At 34.3% G+C, this 13,520-nt stretch overlaps 1 protein-coding gene across 2 annotated transcripts in view; it reads left to right on the top strand.

Annotated features, from left to right (window-relative positions):
- Positions 1–1,579: 1,579 nt before the first annotated feature.
- Positions 1,580–13,520, top strand: part of ALDH1A1 (aldehyde dehydrogenase 1 family member A1) — a 29,451-nt gene continuing 17,510 nt past the window's right edge. Inside the window, exons 1-4 of one of the 2 annotated variants that reach the window (XM_063422115.1) lie at positions 1,580–1,598; positions 1,897–2,012; positions 8,571–8,675; positions 12,516–12,656. In XM_063422115.1, coding sequence (XP_063278185.1) covers positions 1,962–2,012; positions 8,571–8,675; positions 12,516–12,656 — 297 coding nt within the window. In that variant the 5' untranslated portion in view covers positions 1,580–1,598; positions 1,897–1,961. Of the gene's footprint in view, positions 1,599–1,830; positions 2,013–8,570; positions 8,676–12,515; positions 12,657–13,520 lie in introns of those variants that run through there. The other variant, XM_063422114.1, reaches the window with a different exon arrangement.

Here is a 13,520-nt window from a genome sequence, read left to right as displayed (position 1 = left end):
AAAATTGGGAATACAATGGCACCTAAATGACAATGCATTTAAAACACCCTCCTCTGTGAGAAAGACCTTTACTTTACCTGAAACCAGAAAAATCCACTGACCTCTGTATTGCATCTCTAGTTAGACAAAATTGAGCAATTTGTAGGAGAATGAGCTAGAGACAAATTGCTTGTGTTTAATGGGGAAATTAGTGACAAGAATATTGCTAGAGTAGACTTTAGTGTCTAAATCTGGAAAAAAAATCTACACAAGATCAGGACTGAAAAGTTATATTCTAAATAAAAAGAAACAAACCCTATTTAGACATTCTGTTTTCTGTATGAGACATGAGACTCAAAGACATTCTGTAAGGCAGGCAAACACTCTAACCCAAAATGTTAAAGACTGAAAATACTGCTCAAAAACTTTCCAAAGTACACTTCTATGTTTAGATAGAACTGTCTTCAGCCAGACAGCTAAGGCAGAAAAGCTGATGAATACATCCAAAAGTACACAAAGGAGCAGGTAACCTTCAATATCAAAGTGTTTTTAGCAATGGGACTCTATCAGAGGACAAGGTGAATGGCTGAAACTTGTTTCAGTTCACACAGCCCTTTACATCTCACTGAGAGATGACTATTGTGACAATAGAATTCTCTATCATCCAGAAATAATTTGAACTTATCTAAATTTCAGGAAGTCTTGCTCAAACCATATGTACAAACACAAAAATCATCAATAATAATTATGGCATGCATTTTATTCAGAAAGCATCTGAAACAGAATTAATGCAATTAATGTAAAATTAAGCTCATGAGATGTCCTGTCTCATCCATCAAAGGTCCTCCTTTGACAGATGGTTTAGGTGATGCCTGACCCATGAAGTAACTGTGAGCAGTAAATTCTCCATGCATTTATGTAGTCTCAATGAATGCAATAAGATCATTTCATTCTATTTATATGGTCTGGGTCCACTGTGCATTAATCAGAAGCCTAGCACATCGAAACAGGCTCTGTGAGACCACTATTCAGAAAAGGCAGGACTTGAGGAAAAAAAGTTTCTTGTCTCTTATAAAATGATTTGCATGTTCAGCATAAATGCTTTTCTTTCAATAAGCAAAACAGAAAAGTGCTTTCCATCCAGGATAGAAAAGTCTAGTCTATTGAACAATTTGCTTTGGACTTAGATATTCTAAAGGTCACTGTGTTAAAAACTTTGTCCTTACATTTGTGGTGCTGTCTAGAAGATAAAAACAACACATTTTTGTTTAGTTCTCTCTAGAGATATTTTTTTTTCTGGATTGATCATTTTTCCCCCTTCACATTTCATGAAAAACACATGAAGGATTTTTATCAACATGGTCTTCCCTTGTCTCTGTGACAGACATTAATTGCAGTACTTCTAATGTACTCTGAACATATTAAAATATAACCTATAATGGCTTTTTTTTAATGAATGTTTTCTAGCTCTGGTAATTATTCTCATCAGCCTTCTAGTAAGAAGGGATTGCTTGTTTTCAGAGCTAACAGGTCTATCTTTACCTTCAGACCTGCCTTCAAGTACAAGAAGTTCCCTTAGAATCTGGATACCTGCCTGCTGAGAGAAAGCAATTTTGCAGGTAAGATGAGACCTTAAACTCTGATCCCCAGTAAGGAATTTGTAGTGTCTGCCTAGGCAAATTGTTTCAGCAGCATGTGCTTCATCCAAGGTCTCAGCTCACTGAAAAGGCTGTTGCTTTGGGTCATAAAAATAAGTAGTGTCATTTTCTCTTTGCAATGAATTCTTCCATCCAATCGTATTCCCGTATGCAAATATGCCATGGCTGGTTCAGATAAAAAAGCACAAATAAAGCCAAGAGCTCAGTCAGGGCAAAAATCACTCTATTACCTTTATACCTTATTTCACCTGTGTTTCAGGAACATCCTGAGACTTCACTGAAAACACGAAGACACAAGGCTCAGACAACAATCCTGCTCCAGTCATGCCAGCGCTGCCAGAACCATTAAAAGATCTGAAAATTAAGTACACCAAGGTTAGTAGCACTTGCTTTTCCTAATCTGTCTTATGCATTCACTTCAGACAGTAGAATGTGTTCATTTTAACCTTATATAAGCTATGGAAGCCGCTCTAAATCAGCGTTTAAAATGTTTATTCTGTCTGAATTGTGATTCTACACATATTAGCAAGGGATGCTCAGTGATCCTTTTAACCTAATTTAAAGCACCTATATGTGAACAAATGATAGAACTGTTTCATATTTCACTTGGTGTGGGGGGTGTTTTTTTTTTCCTCTGGAACAAATTTTCATCAACGATAAGTTTACTAGAATGTATAAATGGAGCAAAGAAGGAAATATTTCTACAATTTTTTTTGAGAAAAATGAATTAAAACAGCAAGTTAAAATGTTAACATATTGCATTGTATTATAATCAGATTCAAATAATTATGCCAGATAAGCTTACATGGAAAAGTGTGGGTGAAAACGAAACTAAAATAAATTAATTCTGGTCACATATTTACACATATTACACATATTTACATTTGAGAAAATTAATCTGGCTTTGAATTTGCTTTTCAGGTAAACAAGTATCTCATAAACTAGGTATAGTCTACCAATCTGTACAATATTACTATAAACTTTTTGAAATAGAAAATTCTTTTCATGTAGAGTTAGAAACATACACATAGAGAGGGTCTGAATCCAGACTTTAAAAGACACTTTGCTGGTTGTATATCATAATATTGTATCGTAACACACAGATATCTGCTAGAACTTTGAAAAAAGTGTTGGCAGAAGCTTTGCCCTCTGAAGCATTCAGGTTTGAATTTATCAGAAAGGACCTCTTAACTCAAAACATTCTTGGTTACTGTTCTTTTCTTTTTCTTTATACCATTATAATGGAAATAATTTTATTTTTGAGAGCCACTGTTTAGTTTCTTCTCTTAGCAGGTATTCATCTAAATTACTTCTTTTAAATGTCATGCTTTCCTTTTTTCTAACAGGAAAACTTTACCATGTTTCACTACGTCTTTCTTGAATAAATCACGCAGGATCTTACTTTGTAAATATTTAACAGGAAATATATATAGTTCTGCAATGTGACAGCCTGCTACTGCTCTTCCTGTTTCAAAAAAAATATTTTACTCTTTTATTTTTAATTTCATAAAGGAAAACAACTAACATGAGAAACACACCAACTGATGCAACTGAATATACACGACATAAATTCCTGTAAATATTTCCATCTTTGTAAAGTTATTAAAAATCTATTTTGTTAGTACAAAAAAGCAACTACAAACCAGCATTGTTGAAAAGTCTAGTTTGTAGTGTGCAGTCAAGGAGAGTGTCACATAATAAATATTTCCTTGACAATAGGTACCATTTCCTTAGAAATGGCATATAAATTCTAACTGTGTAGAAATGCAGTGCACTTGTTTAAAAAATCTAGCATATGTCTGTGGAGGTTTGATGTTTGCAATGCTTTCCTCCTGTCTTCAAATATCACATAGTATTTTCAGAAAGCCCCAGCAGTGTACTGAGAGATAGGGAGTTGGGGAAATAGAAATGTCATCCCATACATAACATTCATCCCACAATTTAAAGAGGTTTTGAATTTTTGTATTATTACCTAACACATTCCTCTCCTGTCCCATACAAGTTAGAACATGAGATGTGGGTGACTAGTAGCACTGGAAGGACCAAGGAGGGACATACTAACTACTGCTGGTATATTAACCTTTCTGTCTAAATCACCTAGAACCAGATCCTTCATCTTTATAACCTCCAACTTCTCTTTTTCTACCATTACATGATACCAACAGTCATCACAAAAAGATCTGGAGAGACCTGCAGGAAATGTTCCAAGGACTCTCTTTACTCAACAGCCTTTTTATTTTATTTTCTTTGATTTGTGATTTTGTGATTTTCACAGGGTTCCCTTAACTAAATGATCTATGGATTGACATAACTATATTTCAGAGTAAATCTTTTACATATGGTATAACACTTAACACTCTTCATGAAATTTGACTTTCAGACATCAAATCAAATGTATTTTAAACACTGAAATTGGCTTGGATTTTCAACCATAAAGTAATCTTGAATTGGTTTCATATAGGAACCTCTTTTAAAGATTTCCATGAACCCAATAGGTTTGGTAGCCAGCTAAGAATGTGTTAGTAAATATTTTACTTAGCCAACACTGAGGAATTAGACAATGATTGCTTGACAAAGGCTTTCTGTCATGATGCTTTCACATACACTAAACCCTGCAGTACTCCTTTAATCAGGGAAACTCAGATTAGTTAATTATTAGGTTGTCAAATTACACGAAGGGGAGAAAAAGGCTGAATATTCTCTTGCTAAGCTGCATGTGGAATATCAGGAAGTGTGGAAGGGTAAGACACTCTGAGTAAAGAAAACTTATAACTGAACATTCAAATGCTGTAGCCACTAGCGTCAAAAACAAAAGTGAGGCATAGAAGCTCAAAAAATGTAATTAGAATATCTGAGGGAAAGAAATGAGTTTAAAAGGTACTATAAAAACTTACTCTTTCTAAGATCAGCTCACTTTGTGGACACAGAGTCACTAAATGGAAAATGAAAAAAGTATTTAATAGAAACAGTATGTTCCCTGATTATTAGTCCATTGCAGCAGTAAAATATAATTCCTGCATAATAATAGCATATTGCAAGGGAGGGAAAAAATTTACATGAAATATTAGCCAAATATAAGCTTCTTGTAGGGACAAACCTGAGAGGAGAAAAGAAAGAGATTTCACAGCAGCACCTATATTGACTTTTTTTTTAAGCTTAAATTTTCATTCTCTGGTAGCACCTTTGTAAATAACACATATTTTAATTTTATTGCTCAAAAGAATACAGTGAGATTCCATTACCTATTTTGAGACTAGTAAATTAGCAGTTAGAGCACCTGAAATGAGCCTCCTCTTGGGCCACAAAACTTCAAGGCTTAGGTGTATCTGTAAAATTTACTGCCAGGTAAATTGTTAGTGAGTTATTGTACTCATGAGTATCTGAATGACTGTCACAATCTATACAAGCAGGAGTCAGCAGGTACAGCAGTTATTCAGCACTGTGCACCACCTCACATAAGTGATGCTGAACTGCCTCCAGCGGGTGTCCAGCCTCGGCCCTGGTGCCTCCTCAGTGTTGCTGACCTGTAAGAACGTGCTGTTTTTGTAATCCGCTGCTTCATAGTCCACATCGGAAAGCTTGACAGAAGTCAGATGAGCAAGGGTTCATCTGGTGATCACTTTTATCTCTGTAAAACAGGAAACTAGGCTCATTTGAAGAGTATCGTCAAGAAAAAAATTGCTATAGCCAGGGGCAGATTTAAGGTGGGAAGAGGGTTTGCTTTTTCTTATATTGTAAGTTTGGAAGAGTTTCTGATATCTGAACAGAAGATACCTTGACATCTGAACAGAAGATACCTTAGACTTTTATTTCAATGTTTAAAAAGCTATCCTTAACAGCTAAGTTAGGGAAGGTACACAGTTTAGTTAGTTCCATTTACCTTTCTTGACTACATCTCTATGTGAATTGTAATGTAAATCAATATTAGTGAATTATATAAAAATTCCTCCCTAACAAACAGTGAGTTTATAGAAAGATGCTGACTATGAGATCAATTCAACAGCAGAAATTTTCTTTCTAAGCTCTACTTTTTTTTTTGCAGAGGCACTGAAGCCTGAAACTTTGTACAGACTGCACAATATTGAGCCCACATAAAAGGCAACCCTTATTCTAAGGATTTTTTTAAAAAAAAGTCTTCTCTCCTAAAATTCTAGTAAAGAACCAGTTACAAAACATCTGCAACAATATTTCTAAATCTTTGCAAAAATGTGTAGCCCTAAACCACCTGGGCCATAGTCAGTCACCACATCACTTGCCACAGAGGGGTAGGTTCTTTGCATTTGTGTCTGAAGAGCTGTCAGTGGAGTTCTGACTCACTGACAAAATGCTGTAACCTATAGCAAGATGATCCCAAGCCTCAGCAAGTCAAGGTTGTTGCTAGAGGCTGCTGTTACCTGGTACTTCAGTGTTGCCTGGATTTAGGGATCTATGTCCTTCCTGTTTGTAGCAAACACTCCACAGCATTTTATGAGGATGGCTGCATGCACGATGATGAGTACAGCTGCCTGAAATGTGTTAATACAGCTTACATGAGAGTTTTGTCTTTTCCCATTCCCGTCTGTCTTGCCCCCATTTTGCATGGCTGCTATCTAGCTTATGAAAGACATCTGGGTGGCTTGATTTATACAAATCTGGCACAATATTGTATATATATTTAATATAATGAAGTTATGTTTTAAACAGGAATGATATTAGAAATATTAATAAGAAATATATTCTAAACTAATTTTGTGGAAGATATTGATTGGTGCAATAAATGCAGTACTTAAACAAGCACTTCAAATATTTCCAAAAATGGTATGTTTTTCTATAATTCCTTTCACGGACAGATATGAATTTGGCATATTGTAACATCATAGCAGTGTTATGTTAATATTTACCTTTTACTGTGTCTCTTTTCCTGGCAATGTCTTTTTTCATATTAACCATTTCACTGCTGTATTTGCCCTTGCACCACAATTGTAATTTTTGTCTGGATATTCTTATAACTTGCTTCATCACTGATCAGAAATTTCCATGGACTTAAATACTTATTTTTCAGACAGTTTTTGTTAAATCAGGAGTGTGTTGGTCAGTCCTGATGGTCAGAGATGGCAATAACACTGTATAAGTTGCCCACATAAAGGCAAGCAGAAACATACACAACTATATTAATATAGTACAGGAATATATTAATATATTAACAGATCGTTGTCCATATCCATTTAGAGATATTAATTTTATCAATAATGAGGTTATTAATAAACTATTAATCAATTATTGGTGACTACTCAGCCAGTTTTAATACTGTGCAGAAAAATTTTTCCCCAAAATCTGTCACATTTTAATAATATATGTGGTTGTGGTGGAAGGATTTATTCCTCAAGTTTCTGTGACAAAGAACATTTATCCAGTAGTTCTGGTGTCTTGATATAGTCTTGCCCTCAGTCAACCATCATCTGCTTTGCCTACACCAAAGTATTTTATGGTTTTCTATTTCAAAGTTCTTGTTACTCTAAGTAGGAGCACTAGGTTCTTTTTCCTGATGGCAAGTGCTAGCTGGTCTCACTGCTAGACTCCAGTGACTAACTGTGGGGCAAGATGCCTTCACTCTAGAGAGAAGCACAATTTGAACTCAAAATTTGTGGTACAGTGAGTCAGAGCATACATGTCCTTACAGATGAGTACAATTGAGATGTCACCTGCGTGCCTAAAATGCAATGGCACTGGAAGACAGTGAGAAGGGAGGGCACCAGCCCACTAACATCAGGAGGGTGGGCTCAAAGCACTGGTGGGACAGCTTAGCATGGCACACTCATTTCAGCACTGACCTGAACCCAGAGATCACAGAGGTTAACTTTGTTGTTAACTTTGGACTGTATATCTTATCATATCCACCTCAAGAAGCAACATACAAAAAACTTGTTAGGAATTTAGCCGCCTCTCTTCAACAGCTGTGCATTTGTCAGGTCTTTTCAATGAGCATTTCCTTTTTATTTCAAGGTTAATCTACAATTAGGAAAGAAATTAAATCGCTTTGACCATTTTACCAACAGTGTACAAGAGGTGATAGGTTCTAGACTAGTCCAGGTCTTATGCATCCACAGGTAAGACCCAGGCTCTGTTTTGTGTTTGTGAACAGAGATAAGTACCTCAAATTTCACCCAGAGGTCCTTATGCATGTACTAAGCACACAGAACCATCTAGGTGTAATTCCGTGCAAAGTGCTCTAATATAACCCTACTTGAGCAGGGAGATTGGACCACATGACCCCACTGTGGTCCCTTCCAGCCTTATCCATTCCGTGATTCTTTAACTCATTCAGTTGACTATGACGGGTTTTTTTTCAGTCTCAGCTTCAATTTCAAAAAATCCTGCTATTGGTTTTATTTGTTTGGGGGTTTTAGTTTGGTTTTGGTTGGGATTTCCCTTTTTCTTGCAGAAGTGAAGATAAATCAAAACAAAGCTAAATACAACAGTGGTCTCCAAGATATTCTTAATTCAATATACTATATTCACGAAATTCAAGGACTGGGTTTACTTCTGTCAGGCTGTGTAACAGAAAGGCCCTTCACTGTTACCAATCCTGTGAACATGGGAAATTCAGGTTATTTTCCATAGGTCATTTAGAGCTGTACCTCCCTTGTACTTCACAGAGAGGAAGGACCCCTTTACGACAGCCTATTTTTATGACATGGAACAAAATAAAAATGCAATGTAGAGAAAGGTTGACTCTCTAAAGGAAGTCAGTTTTTAAAAAATTATCTTCGTTAAGTATCTATGTGATTACTCATCTCTTCAGAATAATGTAGTAACAGCTGTTGAGTTTTAGTTCAGACATGCAGCAATTTGGTAACTCTCAGCTATGAAAGACAGGTGTATTCACTAAAACCTATAACAGACAAGAGCTATATATGTGTTACTAATATTGTTGCACTATTTCTTCCTCTGCAGATATTTATAAACAATGAATGGCATGATTCAGTCAGTGGTAAAAAATTTGCAGTCTTTAACCCAGCAAATGAAGAGAAAATCTGTGAGGTTGAAGAAGGTGACAAGGTAGAGTTTTCTTTGTTGCCCTTAACTGTAGTTTTATTTTCAGTGTATCTTAAAAGCAGGAAGGCAAGCAGCCATTTGTGTGATATAAAACATCACCTCAGATGTACCTACTTCATCCTGTACACCTTCTTTCACAAAGCCTTTTTTAATAAGCCATAATATATTTTTTTTGGTAAAGAGACACTGAAAAACTGCTTGATATTAGATTCATATGAGAAATGTTCTGAAGAAATATTTTTGCTGATTTGTTTTACTAATATTATTTATACTTTTTCTTATGTGTGATCATTGATCTAAAAAATTAGTTGGGATTTTATTTTATTTTTTCTTTTATGTTTTCTTCATTACAAAGTAATATAGTCTTGTTCATTACATATTTTATATAAGGCTTTTCTTTACAGAAAATATAAAAAGGAAAAATACCTATAATTTCCTATGAATTTTGGGAAGATAATCACTACCATGAGTATTTTAGCTATATGTATTCTCTATGCTGCCTCCTTCAAATATTTTGTTTTGTGAAAAACATATTGGAACATAGTCCTAAAAATTACTTTGAAGCTGAAGGTAGCCTAACAGTTACTATTTCCTCCAAAACTGACCTCCTTAAAGCATGTTGAATCAATGAAACAGATGACTAAAAAAAACATTGAATTCTGTAAAGAAACGTTTTTTTAATATATTTATGAGATTCTGTTGTGGAAAGTTTCAGATAGATGCCATGTAATAAAAGACATAATGAAAACCTAAGCTCTAATCTCTGTATTTTTGTTATATTGTCTGTTTTTCTTATGAACAGCATTTGCGAGTGCTGCTATATAGTTTAAATGTAAGGAAGTTGGTAGTTTTTGTAAACAGAATAGATAAAGTGCTTAACAATAAAAGTGCTAACCAAAGAAAGGGGTTTTTTTAATATATATTATTAGAAAGTAAATAGAAGAAGTGAAGGTTTTATTGCCAAGATGACTCTAACTGGAAATAACGCTGATTTTATAATTACTGGTTTGGTTCTTGCACACATGTATTTAATTTTCTACATTTCCACTTCAAATTCAAACTTGCATACAAAAATGAAATTTTTTTTTCACATTTCTCACAAAATTATATGTTCATTTTAGTCAAGAAATATACATCTCTAGAATGTTTTGTATAACAAGCATTTTTTTAAGCTTTGCATCAAAATGTTAAATACCTTTTTATCCAGTAAAACTAATGTAAAATTAAGTCTGTGTTATAAATTCACAAAAAAATTACTGCCAATATAAAGAGCACATGCTTTTTCAGAGAACAGAAATTAATACTGAAATAAAATTCTCTTTTGAGATATACAGTCACCTGTATATCATCTTTAGTTAAATGTTTCTTACTCTAGTCTATAATCTCATCATGACTCTCCCAATAATCTTTGTCTCTAAAGTTATCTAGTACTTGAGCAATAATGGCAACAAATTACTAAGAAGGTCATGAAGACACATTTTAAACATTTCCTTAGAGAAAACATGGCTGAGAAAGTCTGACTTCTAATTATTTCACCTGGAATGAAATAATTTTTAAAAATTTAAAAACCTGAACTTTTTCAAAGTTTTGTCTTTAATACCAGCTATCTATAAATAGTGTTGAGACACTGATAATTTATCATCTCCAAATTAAATTACTCATAACCTGCAACTGTTCAGTTACCATTCAAGTTTTTTGTAGCTTCCTTTCCTTACAAGCTCTCTGACAACTCCTTAAATAAAGAGATAATACTATTCAACACACAGGTTTGCTTTCTCTTCAATAATTTTGCAAACTAATAGGTAATGACAACTGCTATTAACTAAATTGACTAGTGAATTGTGCAGATCTAATAAATTACACAGCCATTATGTACCTAATATGCAAGAGGCTAGACTTCAGATAATGAGCCAAGAGATTTTAGGAATTCAATTTGGGCATACAATAGGGTTGACAAAGGGCTGTCCATTGCCTTGCAGTGGTATTTTAAAAAACAAGAGGAGATTACAAAGAACAGACATATATGTGGGTGAGAACTATTTTCTTGCAGTTTGATGGCTCTTTCAAGCTACACTCCTAATCCTAAAGGCCCCTGGTAATAATAAAGCAGGTCACCAAATGGTCAGCATATGTAAACAAAATGTACTTCTGTAAAAAAATCTCAACTGGCTCAGAAAGGGGCTTTAAATTCCTAGTGTAGATTTATGTAATGAAATTAAATTTCATACAGTTGAAGAACAACCTTTTTTATTACTTTTCATTCACAACCCCATATTACTCTTATATTATTTTTCTTGGTTTTAGTTATTTCTACATTTCTAGTAGAAAGAACACCAGACAATGTAACTTTAATTTACATTGTTCATATTAATATGACACTTTTTCCTCTTTTCCAGTTAAGGCCAAGCCACAGCCCTTGAGTCCTATTGCAAAGACATAGAAAGTTTATAAGGATCACAGATAGTGCTGAGGTATTTGACAAAATGATAGATTCTGAAGAAAAGTAATTCTTAATCTGGTAGATTTCAGCTACCTGGTGTAGGTGACTGGTCAATATTGCTCTACAGCAACGGCTATGCTATTCATTTAGTTTCTTCCTGTCTTTTCCCAAATTTCCTGGAAAAACTTTTGGAAGCTCTGTGACCTTCTGCCTCACAGGTCTGTGCTGGGCTTTCCAAGACGTTTTCCAAGACAGGCGACTCACAGCTTCTTAAAGTTAGTTGATGGCTGTCAACACCAGTTAAAGATTCAAGATCTAGCTCGTGTTTAAAAGAATTGTCTACAGTGTTGACTTAGTTGAATTCACTTAGTCAGCCTTGATAATGATTTCCCTGGAGGAGATATTAGCAAACAGCAACAAAAAAAATGTTTGAAAGATATCCTCCAAACATTGCATGCAAATTCCTCTGGGAAATGCATGCATATATAGAAACTCTTTTTTTTTTTTTTTCTCAACATTTTTCATTTCTGACAAAACTCCTGGAATAAACCACTTCTTTATGTCACTGTTTTTGTTGGTGAATTTTACAAGAATTTTGAAATATTGAAGAATTCCAAGTACTAAAAGCCTTTTTTCAAAAAAATTATAATTTTTTTTTTCTTAAAATGTAGAACACCCTTTGCACAGAATAGTTTCATTGTTGATTCTTCTTCTATAGCGAAAATCAAATGATAAATAACAAAATATGCTATAAAAACATTAATGGACTGACTAATTATCTGGTATATGCAAAGACAGTTCTTAGACTTCAAAATACTTAAGCTTAGCTTTTTAAATCTGGCTTGTTTTTAATTTGTAAAGTAAATTTATACATAAATATTTCTTAAAACTTTCAAAAATAAATTTATTGATTTTTCTTCCTTAATAACAAATTTGTGTTCATTTTATGAAACATCCTAACAAACAGGCTTTTATAACTTTGTCTTCATTGCACTATAAGATACTTTCAGATGATGAGAAATTAAGCATTTACCTTACAGACCTAGACATCTCTTTGTAAATAAAAGAGATTAAATTTCATCATCAGTGTAAGTGCTTGGTATATAGAAAGGACCTAAAAATCTAAATTTTAAAAATAGAGTTCTTTTATATTTTTTTTATTTTGGAAAATTTGAGAACCTATCTGTTTCTCATAAAATTTTACCATGCTGAAATAGTAACAGAGGAGTTTGAAAGAAATTAACCCATATATTTAACATTACTGATGTTAATTTTGATTAGATTTGCATTGTTTCTCTTATTTAAACTTTCTGTTAAGCTTATGCTAAAGTTTACACATTAAGCAGCAAAAATGACTTATGACAGAACCAATTATTGCTGACATGTTTGTGTTTTCCCCACAGGCAGATGTAGACAAGGCAGTCAAAGCAGCTAGAAAGGCTTTTGAGCTTGGGTCAACCTGGCGCACGATGGATGCCTCAGAGAGAGGAAGGCTCTTGAATAAACTGGCTGACTTGGTCGAAAGAGATCGTCTGATTCTAGCTGTGAGTACGATATGTGAGCAAAAGGACAAGGAGAATTTTTAAAGAAAGATACAAGCAAGTCTAACATGCCTACTCTTTGGAAAGCTAGGCTGTCTCAATACTAGGTTTTCCTCTTTGTAGCAAATGCACATCACTAAACTGGTTTGCACTCTGGTCTATTAACACCCTATATCCACAAAGAACTTGAGTATTTGATTAGCTTTAAAGTGATACTTAAAATACTCACTACCACAGTAATTTGAATCATTGATTCTTAAGGGCACACTAACACTGATCACATGGTCAATGCTTGTGTAAACCAAAGTCTGAATCAAGGTCCAAACTCAAATGAAAGTCTGAATCAAGGCCTAAACTCGAAGCCTGACTGCATGTTTATAGATGATACAGGTCAGAACAGGGAGAGAGTTTGAATTTCATAACTCTGTTTTTTCTTGTCACTAGTCCTTCATTAACTCTAGCTTGCAACTAGTAATGAATGATAAAGCTTAACCAGAACCAAAGGCAGCAATGGATTATTTTAAAAAGAATAATAACATGAGCTCTGGGGATTTATATCCTCTCTTTAAAAATCACAGTGCATTGGCTATTTTAGCACACTTAACAGAAGGCACAGAAGCTGTAATGCTCTCACCTACAGAATGTGCGCTAAGGCAAGAAATGACATGTAAAATAGAAATACACCACCAATTTCATAGAGGCTAGTATCCTGTTCTCCTTGTTTTAAACTCCACGTATGATACTGTTATTAAGGCGAATTTCTCTGCTATTTCAAGCACATTCTGGAATTAAAATTTAGGTGGGATTATTGCTTGTGTTGAAGATGAATCCTGGTTTTCTGCAAACAGCATAAAAATTTAGAGAAGG

This window comes from Prinia subflava, chromosome Z, assembly GCF_021018805.1.
Source record: "Prinia subflava isolate CZ2003 ecotype Zambia chromosome Z, Cam_Psub_1.2, whole genome shotgun sequence".
NCBI lineage: Eukaryota > Metazoa > Chordata > Aves > Passeriformes > Cisticolidae > Prinia > Prinia subflava.
Note: the sequence above shows the minus strand (reverse complement) of the source record. Positions and strands in the feature narration are given on the sequence as shown.